The sequence below is a fragment of the Pinus tabuliformis genome, chromosome 6 (assembly GCF_031772625.1).
Source record: "Pinus tabuliformis cultivar Carrire ecotype Pingquan chromosome 6, CPIR1, whole genome shotgun sequence".
Taxonomy (NCBI): domain Eukaryota; kingdom Viridiplantae; phylum Streptophyta; class Pinopsida; order Pinales; family Pinaceae; genus Pinus; species Pinus tabuliformis.
The window spans coordinates 1130880828-1130904082 of record NC_142292.1 but is presented as its reverse complement, the minus strand read 5'-3'; the positions used below and the strand labels follow the sequence as shown (position 1 = coordinate 1130904082).

The following is a 23255-nucleotide window of genomic DNA, read 5'->3' as shown; positions in this document are numbered from 1 at the left end:
TGCATCTATGTAGATACATATCATAGGAGAAATATCACATTCTCAAAATAGAACACCTCATGATGATATTTCAAAGCATGCTCGGTGGCAACTCTATGGACGTGAAGCAACCCACTCATGAATTTATTCAAGTTCTATGCACATCATACATATACAGATGGATGTTTAAAACGGAACATCAATGCTTCAACCATCGGATGCCATGTCAAGTTCAACAACATCTTGAACTTCAAATCAGAGTATTCAAGGGTTTGCAATTTTCATTATTCAAAAACATTTTCCAATAGATTTGCAATATGGAATTTCTTTCCCAAATTCCAGAAATCGATTCATCATGCCATGATACATCATTTCGGGCTTCATAAGCCATCTCTCTCTGATTAGATCATCAGAGGCTCATCACCTATCACAAGTAGATCAACAGGATATAAAACCAAAACCATAATAAATATCAAAGCCATACCTTGGAACTCATCATCCCGACTTCATTAGATAATTGTCAAATCTAGACATATCTGGATTGCAATGCTCTAAGCATAATGCCTAGATAAGCCAACATAATCATCCTTACATAACTCAATGTTGTACCATCAACAACAAAGTCAACTCCATAAGAGTTTATAAGCCAAATCACGACCATTATCAAAGTCATGCATTATCAATCTGAACTTTATCAAGTCATTCTCATAATCATAATACAAGTCATCCTGTCACTAGGTGCAAATGCATACACCAAGGATGAGTCACGCAGGGTCCATTTTCATATTGAATCACAACTATCATTATTTCAATCATTGGGCTATGAATAAGGAGACACATCTCCAAATACCCACATAAGTCATAATGCTCACATAGCATCGATATCATGGCAAATCAACAATCGTCAAATGAGATCACTAGACCTCAGGTCAAGTCCAAATTTGCTATTCTCACTTATCTTCAATGAGAAGTGATCCTCTCCCTTTTGAACTAATCTTCAAGAGCCATCAATGTCCATGGTCCATATACCAATGTTGCCTTCAAGTATCCAACTAGATCTGCTAAGGATTATCCCATCTAGGACTTCATCAAATCTCCCACAAGTGCTTGATCTTCATCTAGCAGATTATGTCCTTTCTCTTCCTTCAATGCCTTTTTGAGTCCCTTGGTCCTTGGCTTCTTTTTCCCAACTTGCTTTTCATGTTCCTCATGTTCACCAGGCTCCAACACTACTTTACCTTTGCCTCCTTGCTGCAACACCTTGGATTGCTCTTTCTCCATGATGAGCTGTTTAGCCTTAAGCTGACTGTTTTCTCTCTCAAGGAAGGAAATGATAAAATGAGGGAGTTAGGGAAGGGAGCTGATGATAGGGAAATTTTGGGAGATGGATATGGGTGGTAGAAAACTTAGGAAGTTTGAATGAAGTGAAATGAGAGAAAGAGATGAGTAAGAGAATTTAAAAAAGGTCCTGCTAGGAAAATTGTTCAAAATGATAGGTATGAGCTAGGGTTTGTGTAAAGGTGAGGTATATTGAGGGTAGATGAATTAATTAGTGAATGATAGGGTGATTTATACATGTGCAGAGGTATGAGGTGACAAATTTACAAGTTTGCAATGTCATAACTAACAAAACCCATCATTTACACTAGTCTTGCAGCATGAAATTTCATATAAACCCTAGATGAAGAAAAGTCACATTTGCATTTACTTTGCCCAAGGAAAAAGGTGAGCTAGATGATACTTACTTGTGAATAAGCTTAGAAGAGAAAAAAGTAGGAATGTAAGCTTAAATTTTAAGTTTGGGTGAGTTTTGGCAAGTTTTGGGCCACTCTGTCCCAAGCGCAGTGTCGTTGGCAGAAGCGCATCGTAGTTTATGGAAGTGCAATGCCATCTTCCAACCAACTTTTGGAGGCCTTAAACTGCTCCAAATTGCGAACTTGATAGCTCGTTGGAAAGCTCTTGAAGTCTACTACAAGATGGACACCTCAAGAATGTAATTTGGACACTCCATCAGGGAGAAAAATTGATTTTCCCAAGGTCACTCCAAAAACCCAGGGTGTCTCTGACAAAAGCGCAACGCCAACTTGCAGAGCACTTTTGGATGCCTTCCACTAATCCAAATCACTATCTGAAGGTACCATTGGAAAGCTTAGGATGTCTGCTACATAATAGAGTCCTTAAGCACTGCCAACCCCTGCTCCAAATCATAACACTTGTGCATAAACTGAATGATGTTTTTGTTCCTTAGCCTATCATTGACAAAAATCTCTTTCACTTTTGTAAAATGCTTCTCCATTTGGTCAGAAACATATTTTGAAGCAAAAATGGCCTTATGAGAAATGATGAGACGAGGTAGTGTACTGCAACATTGTCTTATTTGAAATAAAACATTAGCTTTACCTTTATTTTGCTTTCACTAAGCTGCTAACTCCCTTTACTCACTGAATTACATGATGGACATGTTTTTGTTTTGACCTATGGTATCATGATGACACATGGAGTGAAACCCTAGACCATGACCTAAAATGAGGAATTTAACCGTTTCATGACCCAAGACACTTAAATGAAGATATGATACCTTGAAGAAGACAATGACCATGATGAGTGATGAAGACCATGAGTAAGTGAAGGGAGCAGCAGTGACCTAGACATCAAAGCCAAAAACCAAATTTTTATTTGAAGATTCATTGAAATGACGAAAATTTGACTTGACACCCTAACAACAACTTGTAAGAGCATATTTGATCACTAGTGACAGGTTGAACTGACTGACACTAACATAGTGAATGGATGAATAAGTGGAGTCGCCATCCAAATAGGAAACCGACCTAAATGTCCAGGTGCTAAATGTGAGAATGAACAAGATGAGAGGATTAGTGAGAGGAAAAATGATAGGGTGATGAGAAAATGAAAAATGATGAGAGAAGGGTGCCAAAAGGTGTTGTGGCATTGACGGGACAAGGAATGAATCTCCCCGACAACGGCGCCAAAAAATGTTGTCTCCTAGATTGTACAGGCGTTGTGACAACGCTCAGGATGGGGGGTGTCACTCTGATCTCCGCCCACTTCATTTTAGCTATCTTCCAACAACAAGCTATGGGGGGTAGTCCCTATGGAATGAGATGAAGGAAAACAAGTTGGAAACCAACTTTTTTGGGAGACACGGATGAGTGGCCTAGCCACTTGGTTGAATTTAAGCAAGGTTATTAATTTGATTAGATTTTAAAGTATGAGACTAGTGCTTTAATGGACTCATAAATTCTTGCTTATAGTAAATTGGAACCAAATGACCGGATGGACACCCGCTGGTTGAGATGATTGACTAAGCTAAATGATATGCAAACCCTATGACCTATGTGTGATGCAGTGATCTTGGTTATTTTTAGTTATATTCCTAATCTAAATGTAACCTCCCCTTAACTATTTTGAAGTTGGGCTCCAAGGTAGGTTGTGGTAAGGAGGTCAACAGGAAGCAGGGTAGGGCCTAATTAACGACCTTCTGTTGTGCTCCTATCACCCAATTCCTCTGACACTGCAGAGACTGTGGCTTTGAAGACTGCAAAGTCACTGTGTTAACTACCAAAGAGTTGCCGAGGCCCCTCAACCTAGATGAAAAGGGTTTTCCTAGATTTCTATCGACCTAGCTTATGCTAGGGGGTAAATTATTAATGCAATCTATACTTAAAATGCTTAATGCAAGATGATGAGTGAAATTTATCTTGAATTAAGATTGTTTTATGTTACTTAAGTACCTTTTGTGAATTTATCTTAAAGCAAGAGTACTTAACAATATTAAAATACCATCTTAAACAAGATACTAGTGTAAACTGCTATGAATATAATTCATAGCAATTAAATAAAATAAATAAATATAAATATTAAATAATCAAATATTGACTATGTTAAATAGTCATTAAGTTAAGTGAAAAGGCATGTCTAAAAGACATGCCTAGTCACGAAAGGACACCTGCTTAGGCATATAAATGCGGGTCCTCATTGTAACAATCATCATCTTATACAATTTTATATATTAATAAATTGTTATTATTAAGTACCTGTGTGTATTTTTACAAGTAAATCTACAAGCTATTAGTTTTCTTGCTTCAACCATAGTTTTTATGCTTCAGTGGTACCGGAGCATGGCACACGATATAATCATACGGGCCTTTAAACGTTGTGCGCCGCACAATGTGCCCTTATGTTCACATCCTGATTACGTTGTACAATTTAGTAAAATTCAAGAAGTATTTTAGCATTTAGAAAAATCATGTGTAGAAGTTAAAGTACGTCTAAAGGAAATCAATAATAAGGAAGATGATAGCGAAAGTGAGGAAACAGAACAAGGTGGCGCTGATAAAAATCAAGATGAGGACTATCTTGAGGAACCAGAAGATGAACAATATCATAACAATGAGGAAGAATATAGTGATGATGATGAAGATGAAAATGAGGAAGAAGAAAATGATATGAAAATCAAAATTAATGATGAAGTTCCAGTGAAGATGGCTTATGATGAAAGTGCCAAAAAGGAAGGCATGAATTCCATAAAAGGGCACGCTAAGGTCCCACTGATGGAAATGCCCACTAAGAATGTAGAAAACTATAATGTGTTTTGGTTGAATCGAGAAACAAGTTTCATGAACGAAGAAGACCCCTCGGACGATGAGTACACCGATTCTCAAAACCCTTACAATGGCATAGTAACCTTCCACAGAACATCGCAGGCCATTTGGTTTCCACAACTCCGCCTAGAAGAACGTGATATTGAGCCTCGCCTAGAAGAGCGCTTTCTAGAGCAAAGCAGATTCAACATCGCAGGCTATTTCGATTCACTGGTTGACATGATTGGAGTCGATATTCATATCCCTCAAGACTCGAGAGCCCTTCGGAAACGTATAAATGTTCTGCGCCTCCATTGCGAGAACAATCCCGCCAACACATCCCTGTTGCATTCTGTGAATGTATTCGGCATGCTCATGGGAGCGTTGTCCAGGTTTTTTGACATGAGAGGGATCAGAAACTCGCAGGGTGGAGATGAAAGTCGTGCAACCCTAAATTTGTGTCGTGAGATAATTAAACAGGTGGAGATTTTAGGGTTTGGCCCAGACAGACCGTTCCCAATCTTTACCAGACATTCTGTGGCATAGTGCATGTGTTTTACTTCGAGGGTGGAGACTTGAGCGATAGTGTCAATATCGTGCGCATCTTGCATGTTATGCTTTACGGTGCTCTTGGCATTCCTAAATTTGATTGCCTTTGTGGGCCAGATTACCTTGTTCATGACTTCGTGTAGTATTGGACGCAGAGCTTCACTGCTGAGGTGAACGTATCGTCCGTCTATTTCTCGGTGTATTCGCCGGCGACCTGCGGCAATGGCTTCCACCCATCCAGGTTTTCTAGCTAGAAAATGACTGCCGAGGAGCTGACAACTCTGCCGCATGGATTTCTGTGTTCGACGATCTCATTCAAGTTGTACGAAGTGCGAGATTTGATAGATATGCACAGAGGAATAGCTGGTTGTGTTGCCACAGTCAATCGCATCGCTAAATGTCTTCAAGGATGCGTGGCGGTGGCCGTGAAATCCTGCTTTGAAGAGGAAGATAAGTATATTCGTTATTTCCAGGGCGCTATCGGAGTTCCCGTGCTCTCTGTCGGCCCGCTCATGCCCACGTCTAAGCCCAGCCTGGACACCCACAAGGGCTCTGATCTGCTGGATTGGCTGGACCGGCAGAGGCCATCATCTGTGGTGTTTGTGTCGTTTGGCAGCGAGACGTTTCTGTCGAGAGAACAAGCCCACGAACTAGCGCTGGGTTTGGAGGCGAGCGGGCTCCCGTTCCTCTGCTCGCTGCGTGCTCTGCAGTTCTTGGACAACGTAGTTAATGTTGGTCGTTCTGGACGACCCCCTTCCTCGACAGTTGCCGCCATAACAACTGCAATCTTCATTCTGTGGCTCTCCGCCATTGCAGCCGCTAGCTCATTGTCTACATTTCTACCTGCGCACTGTTGTTTGTCTACCCATGCCGCCTATTCTCTTGATCACTCGTTGTTAACCATCTTCCACTGTCAGCTCATTTGCTAGATGCCTGGTCACTGCCGCTGTGTCCCTATCTCTGTTGCTCTGATTTCGACTAACCGACAGACATTTTCTGGCCATCAAAGAGTCGTGTCACACACAGGAACTGTTGTATCTTTTTGATGTTCTCGTTAAATAATTAATCCCTAAGTTACATAACTTATAAAAATAAGTTTTATATTATTTGTTAATTAAAAAAAGGGAGCTATATAATAACAAGCCAAAAGAAAATAATATATATATATATATATATGTATATGTATATGTATATATATATATATAAAATTATACAAGTTGAGCAGTGACATCAAGTTACTTATGCCAAGGTGATAAAATGCAAGTGAAGAAAATTCTTCTGGATTAGGATGAAGGAAACTGCCAACAATACAACTTTGAGGACAAAGCTTTCGAAGGAAAGGGCTATGTTATGAATATAATTCATAACAATTAAATAAAATAAATACATATAAATATTAAATAATCAAATATCGACTATGTTAAATAGTCATTAATTGAAAAGGCATGTCTAAAAGACATGCCTAGTCACTAAAGGACACCTGCTTAGGTATATAAATGCGGGTCCTCATTGTAACAATCATCATCTTATACAATTCTATATATTAATAAATTATTATTATTAAATACCTATTTGTATTTTTACAATTAAATCTACAAGCTATCAGTTTTCTTGCTTTAGCCATAGTTTTTATGCTTCATAAACTTCAACAATATTCCACAAGATGTGTAACCAATTAAACCAACTTTTCCACTTATCAATCAAGATGCTAATCACAGTTAAACAAGATTGTACGTGATCTTATTACTTAATGCCAATATTCCCAAGAGATTTAGTGCTTCAAGTGAGTGTGAAATATGAACTCTTATAGCATGTAAAATCACAAGAGACACAAAATGTTAGTCACTTTCACAATATAAATGCTAGGAACAAAATATGAAAACACTTGGGCACTTTTATTTTCCTATGACCTTTTGATGAGCAACAAGTGACTATTATGACAATAGTAAACAATTAATGACAACAACAAACTCGTTATGACAACAGGAAGTAAATGCTAATCCAACAAAGCCTATGCTAGCCAAAATATGCCCAATTTGGCAAGTAACTGAAAAATTAGATGAATTAGCCTTCTTAAGATGTGTTCTTTAGTAAATGTCCAGATCCGAAATATTTATTACAATAATAAATAACTACAAATCAACAAGCTGATGATATCGGAAATAGATGACCAATAATAGTAAAATTGCACTAGAAATTGAAAAATGCAATTTTTAGTGTTTTAGAGAGTTTGATTAAGCAATTTTCAGGACTGATATGTTTATTACAAGAAGGAAACAATGATAGATCAGTGAGCTAGTCAAGCCTAAGACAATGCCCAATATGTCCAAAAATAGCGAAAATTCACCAAAACTGAATTTTTTAGATTTTTGACCTTAATTAAGTGTGTGATTCAAAAATATTCAGATCTACATTTTTGAGTGATGCAGTAAATTCCTGCAAGCTTAAAAATTAGATCTAGGTCAAATCCAAGATGCCCAAGTGGCTAAAATTTGACCATGTAGCATGTGATTTTAGGGCTTATTTTTTATTGATTTAATTGTTGTAATAAAATAGAGACAAACTAGGGTTTAGAGGTCAAACCCTAGGCCCAAGGCCTTGAAGATCCCTTCGCCAAAATTTGTTGAAATTTTGGGATCAAGTTGCCGCTTCAAAAATAGAATTTTTGAGCTTCAAAACCTGCAAAACCACCAAGTATTAGTCCAAAACTTCAGATCTATGGTTTTTGGGCAAAATAGGCTAAGAAGAGGCAACACTAGGCCAAGGAAGGCCAACGTTTGGGGATAAAGGGGCTATAATGATAGATTGGGGCTCAAGAAAGCTAGATAAGGCCACCAAAGGTCAACGCAGAGGCTTAGAGAGGGGGACGCTGGCAAAGGAGGAGGTTGCAAGGAGGACGCTGAGGGTTTTGGGGGCTGAAAGCCCATGACAAGCCCTCTAGGGTTGTCGTCTAGCCTTCCAGAGGGAAGTCGAGGCCCAAAAAGGCCACAACTAGGCCCAAGAAGGCCTAAAAGGGGCTGTGCACAGGCTAGCGATGGAGGCTTAGGCCTCTAGGCCTCACGGCCTGCCTCAAAGAGGCCGAAAACGCTGAAGCAGGAGGAGAAAAGACTGACGCTAGCCTTGGAGGGTCCAAATCTGGTCCTGGGGAGGCTGAAAAGTAAAACCCTTGTCTTGAATTTTTTTTCCTCAAATCTAAATTTTGCTAAATAATCTTTAGTGGATGGCCTTGAAAAATTATCTAGAGACTAGATCTTACCTTCAAGGGCCTAGATCTAGCTCTTCCTTCACTTGATCCCTTCATCTAACTTGAAAAAAAAATATAATTACAACACCCAAACCCCAAATATATACAAAATAAATCTAAAACCCCAACCCAAGTTAGTAGACTAATTTACAATATAAATTTACAAAATTATTTTACAATTTATATAAGGTTTTCAAAGAGATTTTTGAGAGAATAATTTTTTATATTATTTTCTCTTTTGAAGAATGACTAGAAATGCTTCAAAAAATTTATGTTCACTATAGCCTTAGTGAAGATTTAGTTCACTATATAAAAACTAAGAATCCAAGCAAAATGATCCTTGTCCACAGTCTGTGAACTTGGAGACCAAGGATTGAGTACTTGCAAACACTATATATTATCTCAAAATAATCTCATAAAACACAACATAAGAAACCAGTAGTCAATACATACCATAGATCAAAGAACAAGAATACCTCGAGTTGCACCCCAAAGTCTTTTAGTATAGCAGAAAAAATAGTTCCCAGCAGGAAAATAGTTTACAAAAATGCTTCAGCAACAATATTCTAGCCAGAGATCAAGATGACTAGAGCCTCAACTGACTCTATAATTTATAGATAAATCCTCCAATTGGAAAAATAACGGCTAGTTTCTTTGACCCTTGTCAAATTAATCTTGGCCGTTGATAAACACTTAAAGATCTTTTGATCTTGGTCCTTGATTTTTTACCAGTGTTCCACAGGGACGCGTCCCCCAGGGTCGGGTGCGCGCACCCCTCACACCCCATGCACTCGGGACGGGGGGACGTCTGGGGAAACGTTTCCCCACGTCCCCCTTTTGGGGAGACGCAGGGGGGGACGTTTCCCTAGTGTGGGGGACGCGACTTCCCAAAAGGGGAACTCCTGGGCGTCTCCCCTCAATATGGGCTATGCATCCCCCGTTAAATTTGCTTTGAAACAATGATTTATGACAGGGAAAACCTAGTATTTGACCATATTTCCCTACTAATGCTATGCAATTCATGGTAATGTTAAATTCTTAAAGTAAAAGTGACAATCTCCTTTATTTTTCATTTTCATCATTTTACTTAAATTTTTAACATTAACATGAAATGACTCAGGATGTCTGAGAGTGGTTCCGACCTCATTGAATTTCATATGGAGAAAGTAGAATTTTAGATTTCACTCAAAATCCAGCAGACTTAACAGTTTTTCAGGAATTCAGGATTCGATGGCTTGCAATGTTTCCATTGCATTTTGTCATGTACAAGGTTATGGAATTAGTATTTAATCAAGAGCACCAAGCTCTCTTTGTACTTTAGAGTGACTTTTAGACTCATCACTCCACTGTTTTTGAATTTTAGTTGTATCAATTTACTATTCCAGTATTTAGATTTCAATATCTATTATAGTCTATTTTGCTTAGTACTAATTAGATTCTAGAATGTTGAACGATGAATTCTAATTTTAAATCAATTTAGAATCTAAAATGATGAATGATGAATTTAATTTTTAAATCAATGTAGATTCTAGAATGGTGAATAATGAATAATGAATATGGATTGGAGTATTTCATTATTGAATCTTGTGATCTATGGATGAATCATGTATGTATTAGTAAGGATGATGAGTATGGATCAATGTATTTCATTATTTAATTCAATTATGTATGTATCATTATATTTATGCTTTCATTAATGAATATGTTCGTGGCACAGTCGAGTATTGGTTGAGATATACCCAAGGGGATGACGTTAGACTATGTGGGTTCACATATGCAAATTGGGCAGGCAGTTCAGTAGACAGGAAAAGTGCATTCGGGTATTGGTTCAACGTTGGAATAGGGATGGTTTCGTGGTGCAACATGAATGAGAAGTCAGTAGCATTGAGCTCTGTAAAAGCAAAATACACAGAAGCACCACAACTACGTGCGATGCTAAATGGCCTCTGAAGCTGCTAGTAAGTTTGTTCAGGCAGAAGATGGAGGCGACCAATGTCTACTATGATAACTGGAGTTGCATCAAGCTCTTTGAGAATCCAGTGTTTCATGACAGGTCGAAACACACACACACACACACACATATATATTTGATGTCATTTCATCAGAGATTGTGTACGGAAAGGTGCGATCTAGGCTTCCAGCTACAATATGTTCCCACAAAAGAGAAAGTTGCAGATATACTCACAAAAGATCTAGGGAGAGTTAAGTTCGTGTATTTCAGAGAACAAATGGGTATGGTGGAGAACCCATTTCAGTAGCAGGGACAGATTAATTTTGGATGCTTTTCAGTTGCAGTAGTTGCAGTTGCAACAACAACAACAGATGAGAGGTAGTTGTAGTGAAAATGCAGAGTTGGCAGCAGTGTGGCAGTGTTAGCAGCAACACAGATGCAACATCAAATTTACGCAGTAGTTGGTGGGTAGCAACAACCATACATCAGCAGCATGATAGAGGTGATACAGAGACAACATGTTGTGGCAACACGTGCAACACTAGAGAGAGAACATAATCCGCGCTAAGAGGGAGTGTTAGTTTCTGTAGCATCAAATGTGTTCTAGCCATGAAATTTGGTGGAGAGGCTAGAATACATGAGATCTCCAAAACCCAGAAATTATTTATGGAAATTCCACCTAGAGATGACTTAATTAGATTATTAGCCAATTTTTAAATATTTTGTAAGTCTAAACTTAGGGAATATGGTTAATTAATCATAATTAATTAAGTCAAGGTGCAAATCATCTAGAAACTCACACAGATCGACTCCAAGATGATCCTATCCATTGATTAAGTTTTAATCTTGGCTATTGGTTCTCCAACGGTGGATTATAAGAGGAAGTCGATGGGAACTTGGAGAATGAACCAGTGCAGACACTCAATAATATAGGCAAATCATTTTTCCAGTAGCAGAGTACTTCAGTAAGAAGATTCAAGCCAAAGATCGAGTAGTAGGTGGCAGAGGAGTAAAGCAGTATTCCGGTGGAGGTTATCAGTGCTAGAAGAGTCAGATTGAGGGAGTGCGAGTTTGCCCAGAGGGACTGCACAGACAACAACATCAAAGAAATTCGATCTAGTTGGAGGAGCAGTCGATTCAGTAGTTGGTGGTCGGGGTTTTGATCAAGAGGACTAGTGAATCAGTTCCAAAGCCAGAGAGAAGCAGAGTTGTAGATTTAAGAAGTTTCCAGAGGCAGCAACAACAAGGCTTGCGCAAGCACTACGTAGAGTTTGACGCAGAAGGCAGTACGAATAGCTGAGGGGTCAGTCTTGGGAGCTGAAATCAGCTGTGGGGTGAGGAAAAATCCTCAGAATAATTTTTCTAGTGATTCTCGCAGATTGGATTGTTAGTTTGGCATTCAAATTATTGTCCTCAGATTTGCTACTGAAGAATAATAATAAAACCCTCATCTGCTGCACCAGTTTTCCCAAGTTGGGTTTTTTCTGGGGACAATTGTCCAAAATAATAGTGTCAAAATCCTTGTGTGTGCACTAGAATTTCTCAGTTTCCAGTGTTTTGTTTTCCGCAGTATTGTTATCGTGAAAATTGCAGTTGTGATTTTGTTTGTTGTTTGCCGTAGCAAATAAATTGCATAATTAAATTTACAGTTAAGATAATAATTTCCAGTTACTACAATAGATGAAAGTTTCACACATTGCTTTACCTTAAAACTTTTCATTAGGTTCTTATTCTTTAGAAGTTTCACTGGCTTTAGAGATTTAACAAGATCATTACTTATGCACTTTTAGATTATTAGGAATTTTTTATGTAATTTAGACTAACAATAAATCAGTTGCTTTCTTTTTCAGTTTTGACAAACATTATGTAGTAGTAGGTTGAATCAATAAGCCCTGTACTTGCATATTTGCAGGTTTCAGCAGTTCAAATTTGAGAGAATGTTACTTCATGCAACATACTTTACGGTGTCTTGTATGTCTCCCCAAACTTCGGCAATTGTACGGTACCAGATGATGTCTAGGCCACAAGCACGGTATGCCTGCTCCTTACACGTGAATGGAAGTAGTTCCTTGAATGATAAGGCCACACCATGGCTGTTAATTGGCTTAGGAAACCCAGGGAAGAAGTATGAAGGCACAAGGCATAATGTATGTAGTTGCTCTTTTTGTTTTCATGTTCATTTTATGTTCCATTGAATTTCCTTATGATTGTTGTCCTCTTTTGCATTATCATTTTTACAGCATTGTCATTTGGAATGCAAACTGTGCTATTATTTCATTAATGGCTTTTTACTCTAATATTAAATCAGGTTGGCTTTGAGATGATCGATTCTATTGCTAAAGCAGAAGGCATTTCTCTCAATGCAATTCAATCAAAATCATTAATTGGAAAAGGTAGAATTTATAATTGTGCTAGAAAGAATGTAAAGTTTTTTCAACACCCACAAAATCCTATGCTGCAACTACAGGAGTGAGCCTTTAATTGATAACATGTAACACCTCTTTTAATTTTGTCCAAATCATTGTTTTGGTTTCATAAAATCTAAGCTACACATAAAACAGAGAATATTGATATAGATAACGCAGGGTTTCCCTTTCTTTGATATATTTGGATAACCTTCATTCTTGAATTTGATTATGCAGGCTACATTTGCAATACACCAGTTCTCCTTGCTAAACCCCAAACGTATATAAACTTGAGTGGTGAATCTGTGAGTGCTTGATAGATTTCTTATGAAAGTATTCTTGATTTCTTAGGAGTTTTTTCCTAATTTTTTTTAGATTTTATCTTCTGCCATTTATTGCTAATAAATATATTTCCTTGTAATATTGGATAAATATTAGTCATGAAAATGCAAACAGATTCTCTTTGACAGCAAGCTTGCACACAACAACTCAAGTGTGCTGAGCCTTAGAAACACCCAATACCATTTGGACTCTCTTATAGCAGGAGCAAGAGCGGGAGCACCATTTTCGAAAAAGCCCTGGGAGTGAAGCATCCTGGGAGCATTATTTATATATTATAATGCATATATGTTAACAAAAAACATGCAGAATGCTAAATTAGTTGCAGAAAAGATAAAAACACCTATTTGTGCTACCTGTGGATGAATATTACATTATTATGAAGTTAGAAATGCCATCAGTTATCTCACAGACCTCCACTATCAAATCCATGAAATATCTGAAGCAATTAGCCTATTGTCACTGCTAATTGCTTTTCCGTTTCAACTGGTGCCTTTCCAGTCATAGAGGGTGGCCCTAGTGATGATATGCTGTTGGTAACTAGCAAATCTGCGTAAATAGCACAAGTAATCAGCATGCAAAATACTTGTCCTTGAGATACTTGCGAGCAACAAAGGAAAAGGGCAGACTGTTAATCAACTATGAAATGAGGATTAAGTTCATTAACTGATCACAGCTGAGATTGAAAAGAAGGAAATGAATATGTGCCTTAAGTGAATATAAAATCAATAGAAGAGTGTGAAGGCCAACCCAAATCACTGTAACACAACAAACAATTATTCAACCATAAGATTCGAAGAACTGCAAAAACACGGCAGAATCAAACCCTATTACTCAAAAGATTGTTTGTTTCATGATGTTGAATGTATGCTGGCTGCAAAAAAAGGCAAATTTGACAGTGAGGCCAGCAAAGAAATAGATCTGGAGGTGTGAAGATGGAAGAAGGGTGCACTGTAATCTGCTAAAAATTCTGTCCCCTAATTGTTAATCACCCCCCACCCCACCGTTTTATAGAATGGTATAAAGGGAAAAACATTGAACTCAAATTGCATCCATGCATGGACCATCTAGCATGATTGTCAATAAAGGCATTCAAGTTGCTATTGTCGAAGGCTGACTCACTATACATGGACCAACCCACAGCAGTCTGAAACCACTACTATTCCAGCACTTTATGCCATAAAGTTGTGGCTGTTTACTGGTAGTAGTTCTGGAAATAACGCTGTCAATGCTGAGTTCTGAAATAGACTACTGTATATGAACATTACTCATGTCCAACTCGGTAGTATTATGCTGCTACAGTGCTGGATTTTTCTTGCTATTAATGACATCTGAACAACCTGTGAAAGCCTTATTGAAATTGCCATTCGTTGCTAACAATCTGCATGCAATAGCCTCTAATATTACTCAACTCTCATTCTCAGAAGTTGAACTGCCTTATTTCAGACCTTTGTTGACTTGTGAATGAACAAAATAGCATGCCACCACAATCTACATGAAAATCTTTGTTATCCCGTGGCAAAAGTACTCTCAAACTGCAGCTTAATATAACACAGGGCTACCTCATCCCAAGTCAATTCTCCAGCTGTTGAGCAATATGCAGCCATCAAGCAAGCCGTGAACACATAGCTGTGAGCTTGTTCCTGAAACCCACAGCCATCGAGTGAGTTGCAGCCATTGAGTGTCATCTGGTTGACTCTGTTGAGTCACTCTCCACGACCCTCTGCTTGTCGCGACCTTGGCTCGTGTTCTTCTGCTAGCTGTGACCCTTGCCACCACTTTCTTATCACTTCTAGATTCACTCTTGTCGCCCATCCTGATTCCTTGCTGCAAACCCAGTGAACAGAAAACCCTCAACTGAGTATCTCTGTCGTTGCCTTTGCCATTATCCAACCGCAGTAGGGTTCGAGGTTTTTGGACTTGGACAAGTTTAGAGTAGCAACCAACCCACTTCCACGACCCTCTGTTTGTCGCGAGACTGGGTAAGGCTCTTCTGCTAGCCACAACCCTTGCTACAACTTTCTATCATGACCTCGCCTTCAACCATCCACTACCTCCAGTCGACCATAATTTTTCCTGCGATTTACGGCAACTGCAATCCAGCTGCAATAGGATTTGATGGTTTTTGAAGGTGATTGCAGGGTGTTTCAAATAGGGTGGTTTGAAAGGTTAGCCACGAGGGTTAGCAATGCCGTGGAGTAAGGAATGTAGGATGCCCCACTCTCACCATTGCGGGAAACCTTTTGCAATTGTGATAACAGGCAGGGACTTATAGCCCAACTGATATCGCCTTGGAGTGAGACTTTCTATACTAGTCTTCTTCTCAGGTCAAGAACTTTCTATGAAGGGTGGAATTTCTTGAAAATGAAAACAAACAACCCCATTTAGAGGTAGTTCTAAAATTAAAACACAAGATGTGCTCTAGCCACAACATTTGGTGGAGAGGTTGGGGCACATGAGATCTTCAATACCCAGAAAGGGTTTTGGCAGATTCTAAACAGATTAGGAGATATTAAAATAATTAATATTTTTAATGGAGTCCCTAAGTTTAAACTTAGGGAAAATAAAATATTAATGTGTAATAATATGAATCTGTGTTAGAATGGTCCAAAAGACATGGATCAAGCCAGATCTAATCTTAGCTGTTGATTAGGGACTTAATCTCCGCCGTTGAGATGTCAACAGGAAAAGTATAAGAGGAGGCTTGAGGGTCACATGCAGGATACACCAGAGTGATCAGTCATTCTATTCTCTAGAGCGGGGTTTGCTAAGAGAGATAGAATCAGTGATCGGGAGAGCAGCTGAGAGGCATTGAGTACAGAGAAACAGAGAAGGCAGAGATTGTGCCGGGAGAGCAGCACAGCAACCAAGGAGAGTGACGCAGAGCCAACAAGGGCTTATTCAGGGCCACGTAGAGGCAGCCAAGTGCTGCGCAGAGCACTAGAGAGGCTAGCGTGTTTGACGCAGAGGCCCAGGAGGCTGACGCAGGGCCTCTTAGGGTTGACGCAGGCCAAGAAACGCTGACACAGGGCCAGCGTGAGACAGAGAGGGGCTGACGCAGTCCAGATTGGGCACATGCTGGGGTTGCAGAGCAGTTTTGTGCTGAGGAGCTGCCAAAAGGATTTTTCGGGGTTTCAGCCAGGAGAATTCTCTCAAACTGTGAGGTATAGCTGCTAAGGAAATACTCTGTTGAGTAGGCCAGTTTTGGCACCCAGATTGTACTTTGATATTGCTTAATAAGAAAACCCTCAGATAGCTGCACTGGTTTTCCCGCATTGGGCTTTTTCTAGGACATTGGTCCAAAAATAATGGTGTCATGTGGTGTGTTCTTGTTTCTTTTAGCTGCTGATTTGTAATATGTTGAGCATGCACTCGTGTTTATTTTCAGTATTTACTTTGTAAATAACTTGTTAAAGAAAAATAACAAGTAGGTAGGAATAAATCAGAAAAAGTGCATGAAGGGTTTCTAAACTAAGTAAACTTAGAAACTTCAACATGGTATCAGAGCGAGGTTGCAGATCATGGGAGGACTAAAACACATCAGCCAAGCGGAGCAATAGCAGCAGAAAACAGCTGTCCTAGGGTGATAGAAGCTGTTTCTAGCAGTGCAGAAGCAAAGAAGTGCGAAGCAGAGCCAGCCAGAGCCACACAAAAGCTGGGAGTTGCGTAGAGCCTTAGAGAGGCCAGCGTTGCTGACGCACCGGGCTAGAGGGGTGACGCAAAGCCAACGTGAGGCAGAGAGGGGCTGACGCAATTCACAGAGAGGTAGTTGCTGGAGTCTAGAAGGCTACAGAAATATTGCAGAGTGGAGCTGGTGAGGTACTGTAGTCAGAACAATACCTGACAGAGCAGGGCCAGAGGAGTTGTTACCGAGGGTTTCTAGCCGAGGAACCTGGATCAGCAGTGCAGTTGCACAAGACGATCAGAGTAGGGGGCATCTCGACAAGCGGCAGAAGGATTTCCAGGAGGGAAATCAGGACTCAAAGGGAGTCCAGAAGAGAACTTCCAGATGGGAAGTAGAGACTCAGAGGAGTCGAACAGAGAACTTCCAGGAGGGAAGTAGAGGAGCGTCATGGCACTACATGGGGTAAGAGACCAGGATAGACTGGACGGAGCATCGAACTTTGCAGTCTGGAAGGCCAGAATCTTATCAGTGCTTGACAAGAATCGTGTCAAGAACTTCGCCTTGAAGGTTATATCTATCCCAGTCGACCCCAATGATAACGACAAGTATGAAGAGGCGATGGCGAGGGCCAAGTGCATTATCCTTGACGGGGTCAAGGATCATGTGGTACCACATATAGCTGAGAAGGAAACGACAGTTGAGATGTGGGAGGCTCTCAAGAACTTGTACTAGCATACTTTTGTGCAGAGAAGAATGCTGCTCGAGAACCAAATGAGGTCGTATTAGATGAAGAAGGGCCAATCGTTTGACACCTTCCTTGGAGGACTAGATGAGATCCGAGACTAGTTGACTGCTATAGGAGCGACACCGGATCAGGAGCTTATGGTGAGGACAACCCTAAATGTTGTCTCAGAACACTGGGAAGTGTTTGTCTAGAGTATATTGGGTAGAGGAACACCTCCATCTTGGGACGAGATGTGGGCAACTCTTCGCTAAGAAGAGATCAGACGGCAGTCGAAGACAGGTAGTTGCAGCAAGGGGATCAAAATCAAGCAGGAGGAGGAAGATGTGGCCCTAGCATTTGAGGGAAAGCAAGAAAAGTGGAAGAAAAAGGATCTCTCCAAGATCAAGTGCTTCCACTGTGGGGAGCTAGGTCATTATGCGACCTAGTGTTTAAGGAAGAAGAGTAAGGGAGAGTCTTCCAAGACTAAGGCAACGCCAACACGGGCAGAGAAGGAAGTGTTGACAGACAATGACTGCGCCATGAGTGCACACACGCCACTTGGGCGGAAGTGGGGAGACATCGAGCTGTAGTCAGATGGACTACAAGCAATGAGGGGCAGGATACTTGAGGTACCCAGCCTCTTGGATTAGACCTTGCTATGGGAGCCCTGTCGAGGAGTAGCAGGACTGGTTGAGTGGGTAGAGACGGATGCGGATGGAGCGGCAGAGAGAGCTACAGTGGAGTCCCGAGACAACGCAGAGCTAGCAGGCTGCAACAGTGCGAGAGGCACAAAAGTGTTGCACCAGTGCAGGAAGGCAAAAAGAGGTGTGCAATGGTGCGAGATGCAGGGAGTTGTTGCAGCAACGTAGAGGTCAGAGAGGGATCACTTGTCAGCGACAGAGGGAGCTTCAATATCAGTGCGTGTCTCTAGCTCAACAGGGAGGTCAGTTGGGAGATCAGTTACTTACTTCTCAGTAGCTGAGTTGCAGTGCAGCAGTGGGCAACACGATGAAAGGACGTGCAGTGCGAATGCAGTACTAGGAGAAAGGACCAACAGTAGCAAGGATGCATTGGGAGCTGTCGTATAGATGCAACAGTGGCAGTGGAAGAACCATGGGCAGCAGTACAAGAGGCAGCAGTGCAGAGGATGTTGGGCAGGAAGGCCTAGCATCAGCACATGTACCGATGCCGGATGATCAGAGTAATACTCAATGAGGAGTATTGCTAGAGCACAGTCCTCGCTAAGAGGGAGTGTTGATTTGGGGTAGCATCGGATGTGCTTAAGCCACGAAATTTGGTGGATAGGTTGGGGCACATGAGATCTCCAATACCTAGAAAGGGTTTGGGCAGATTCTAAATAGATCAGGAGATATTAAAATAATTAATATTTTTAATGGAGTCCTTAAGTCTAAACTTAGGGAAAATAAAATATTGTTAAAATTGGCAACTAGGGCCAAACTCCATGTGGGTCATCTTATTTAGGGCAGCTGATATTTTTATTGGATCCCTCTCATCGAGAGGTGTAGGATTGATCTAAAGATCATCCGATTCTGATAAGTATTCATGGAGTTATGAATTTATTTATGTTATAAGACAAATTGTCAAGTCGGATAGCAACTTGAGTAGGCTCAGAAGCCCAATAGTAATGTCTATTCATCATCTACGTTTTTAGTATAAATATAGAGGACTTGAAATCATTTGGTAGACACATCCTCTATGTGTGATCTCCTCTCCACATCTTGGCTTGTCTTTTGCGATTTATATTTATGTTCTATCTGCAGTTTACTTTATGCTGATGTGATTGCTAATCTGGAAAAGAAATTGAAATAAATTGCTCTGGCATAGAAGATACCTAAAATTAACAGGGTATCAGCCCTGAGGTGAAGACAATGCCCAAGCAAGAGTGAAAGAGCAATCACCAAAGACAGTTGGGACAGGACAAAAGGATCAATGGGATCATTATCCCTCTTCTCATTCACTAAGGGTGAAGTGGAAGCAGAGAATATTATTAGAATGGCATAGCGGAAGATCACTTCATTGGGAAGTTCAGATCTAAGGGTGTAAGGAAAGGCAGATGCCTTGGTTGCAATAAGTTCGGCCATCATGCAAAGGAGTGTTCGAATGGTAGAGACACATCTCTTGATGAAGATAAAATTCATTCTAGGGACATCTTCAATGATCAACGGAATGACTGATAATGCAGGTCATCAAGGAAATGGTCGACTCTTCAAAGAAAGCAAGGAATCGCAGAATCTCTTTGATGTACCAGATCACAAAAAGAACCTAGTGTCCATCTCGAATATGGATGTCAAAGGTTTCAGGATGGCACTCATCGATGGAAAGGTACGTGTTTGAAAATGGATTTTTCAAAGATGTTTTTGAGTTCAGGGTTGTATCAAGTTGCAGGAAATCCACTGGGGACCATGTCCATTGACTCAACATTGGAGGCTTGTGAGTCAGATGGTGACAGGGATGCCTGGATTCAAAAAGAGCATGAAGGTACATGTCTGAGATGTACCGAAGGAAAATCTTATAAGGTAACCATTCCCATCATACAACAGGTCCACAAGTTTGGAACAACCCGAGGAGTTTGAGATTGATAATTAGGAATCTCGCATATGCAGGTGGAAGAAAGCCCTTTATGGCTTGAAGCAAAACACTCTGGGCATAGTATGAGAGGATTGATAGTTGTTTGATAAAGCTGAGATTCACTAGGAGTGCAACTATGCAACGAATCCAAACCATCCAAAGGTTGTGGATGATAGACCTCTCATACCAACACCCTATGAGGACGATCTATACAAACCCTCTCACTTGCAGAAGTAAGAGAGAGTTGGATTCCGGATGTGAAATGATAAACTACAAGCCTGTGACTACCTTGAGGATCTTAACTTTTAGAAGTTATACAGTAGTGATGGCGGACCAGACTTGGGAAAGTTCTTGGTGAACTTCCGTCCGGACATATGTTTTGCAGTTAGCACGAGGAGCTCATATTTGGTTGAGCCTCACTAGATTGGTGCCAAGAATCTTCTAAGATGTCTTCAGGGCACAATCTCTCATGTATTGAGATACACTGGTGGAAATATGAAATTTCATGATTATTCGAATGATGATTGGGTAGGCAGTGTGGAGGATCACTAGAGCACTTCTTAGTGATGTTTCTCTTTGGATTCTGCTTCAATATCATGGATGAGCAGGAAGCAGAAGTCGGTTGTTATAAGTACCGCCGAGACCGGATACATAACTACGAGTATGACCTCGTATGAAGTTGCCTGGTTGTGGAAACTCTTCAGTGAGTACACATGATGAATACCATTCTGATTCTCTGTGACAACCAGAGGTGGGATTCGATTATTGAGGAATCCCGTATTCAATGATTGCTCTAGTAGATAGACATTAGACTCTGCCTTATCGGGGATATGGTAAGTCGATGAGCAAGGAGGCTCCATTGCACTGAGATGATGTACAAGTCGCTACACTTTGTCAGAGTCCTGGGGAAAGATCAAATTAGTGATTTTCCTAAAACGACTTGGAGTCGCCGAGAGACCCTTGTAAAAAGAGTCCTGCATGTTGCATACATTGAGCTCTGGGAGCTCTGGGGGCTTGCGGTTCTTACTGGAGCAACATACGACCATAGGGTGACTCACCCTCCCCTGGTGGTGCACGCTGGGACAAGATGATTCGCTCTCTTGTGGGACAGGATGATTCGCTCTCCTGTGGACAGGATGATTCGCTCTCCTATGGACAAGATGATTCACTCTCTTGTAGGACAAGATGATTCGCTCTCTTGTGGGACAGGATGATTCTCTCTCTTGTGTAGCAGGATGATTAGTTCTCCTATGAGGTCTGGATGATGTGTTCTCCATGACGATTGTATAGCAGGATGATTAGTTCTCCTGTGAGGTCTGGATGATGTGTTCTCCATGACGATTGTGTAGCAGGATAACTAGTTCTCCTGTGAGGTCTGGATGATGTGTTCTCCATGACGATTGTGTAGCAGGATGATTAGTTCTCCTGTGAGGACAAGATTGATTAGTTCTCCTGTCGAGGCATCCTACCCATTTAGTTTGGGACTCATGGGAAGTACCTCTCATCTGATCAATGAGCAAGAAAATGAGGATAGGGACCATAGTAGTACTGATGGATGCATTGTTGTATCTACCGTACTCCCTATGCTAGGATGACCTTCATTGATTTGGGATCAATGGTATTGGTTTGGGACCAGTGGTAGGAGTTGTACCTACTATGACACTGACTTCAGGTCGGTTGAGGACTGGTCTGGGACCAGTGGTACACACTCTGAGACTAACTTTGGGTCAGTGGAGAATGGTATGACACATTCTCGATCAATTCTTCTTCTTCATGGTTCAGCAGAGCTGAGCAAAGCAGAGCAGAGCAGAGCCAACAGAGTAGAGCAAAGCCAGCAGAGCTGAGCAGAGCAGAGTAGAGCCAGCAGAGCTAAGCAGAGCCAACAGAGTTGAGCAAAGCAGAGTAGAGCCAACAGAGCTTAGCAGAGTTGAGCTGAGTAGAGTCAACAGAGCTGAGTAGAGTCAGCAGAGCTGAGCAGAGCAGAGCAAAGCCAACAGAGTTGAGCAGAGCATAGCAAAGCTAACAGAGCTGAGCTGAGCAGAGTAGAGCCAATAGAGCTGAGCAAAGCAGAGCAGAGCCAACAGAGCTGAGCAGAACAGAGCCAGCAGAGTTGAGCAGAGCAGAGCCAGCAGAGCCAACAGAGCTGAGCAGAGCAGTATAGGGCACTGATGGTAGAGATAGTATAGTCGGACATATGGATCAACGGATGGAGTTCTCCGTATTTGAGGAGTGTTAAAATTGGCAACTAGGGCCGAACTCCATGTGGGTCATCTTATTTATGGCAGATGATATTTTTATTAGATCCCTCTCATTGAGAGGTGTAGGATTGATATAAAGATCATCCGATTCTGATAAGTATTCATGGAGTTATGAATTTATTTATGTTATAAGACAAATTGTCAAGTCGACCAACAACTTGAGTAGGCTCAGAAGCCCGATAGTCGTGTCTATTCATCATCTACATTTTTAGGATAAATATAGAGGACTTGAAATCATTTGGTAGACACATCCTCTTTATGTGTGATTTCCTCTCCACGTCTTGGCTTGTCTTCTGGGATTTATATTTATGTTCTATCTGCAGTTTATTTTATGCTGATGTGATTGCTAATCTGGAAAAGAAATTGAAATAAATTGCTCTGGCATAGAACATACCTAAAATTAACAAATATTAATGTGTATTAATATGAATCTGTGTTAGAATGGTCCAAAAGACATGGATCAAGCCAGATCTAATCTTAGCCGTTGATTAGAGACTTAATCTCAGCCATTGAAATGTCAACAGGAAAAGTATAAGAGGAGGCTTGAGGGTCACTTGGAGGATACACCAGAGTGATCTGTCATTCTATTCTCTAGAGTGGGGTATGCTAAGAGAGATAGAATCAGTGGTCGGGAGAGCAACTAAGGTGCATTGAGTACAGAGAAACAGAGAAGGTAGAGATTGTGCCGGAGAGCAATGCAACAGCCAAGGAGAGTGACGCAGAGCCAGCAAGGGCTCACGCAGGGCCACGTAAAGAGGCAGCGAAGTGCTGCGCAGAGCACTAGAGAGGCCAGCGTGTCTAACGCAGAGGCCCATGAAGCTGACGTAGGGCCTCCTGGGGTTGACGCAGGCCAAGAAAGGCTGACATATGGCCAATGTGAGACAGAGAGGGGCTGACGCAGTCCAGATTGGGAAAACGTTGGGGTTGTAGAGCAGTTTTGTGCTGAGGAGCTGCTAGAAGGATTTTCCGGGGTTTCAGCCAGGAGATTTCT

The 23255-nt window shown here is 40.9% G+C and overlaps 1 protein-coding gene across 5 annotated transcripts in view; it reads left to right on the top strand.

The window, feature by feature from the left end:
- Nucleotides 1-23255, top strand: part of LOC149262861 (peptidyl-tRNA hydrolase, mitochondrial-like) — a 160183-nt gene that overhangs the window by 54541 nt on the left and 82387 nt on the right. For 4 of the 5 annotated variants that reach the window (XM_089425339.1, XM_089425338.1, XM_089425334.1 and 1 more), the window contains exons 2-4: nt 12237-12471; nt 12633-12717; nt 12967-13034. In XM_089425339.1, coding sequence (XP_089281465.1) covers nt 12262-12471; nt 12633-12717; nt 12967-13034 — 363 coding nt within the window. In that variant the 5' untranslated portion in view covers nt 12237-12261. The remainder of the gene's footprint in view (nt 1-12236; nt 12472-12632; nt 12718-12966; nt 13035-23255) is intronic. The other variant, XM_089425348.1, reaches the window with a different exon arrangement.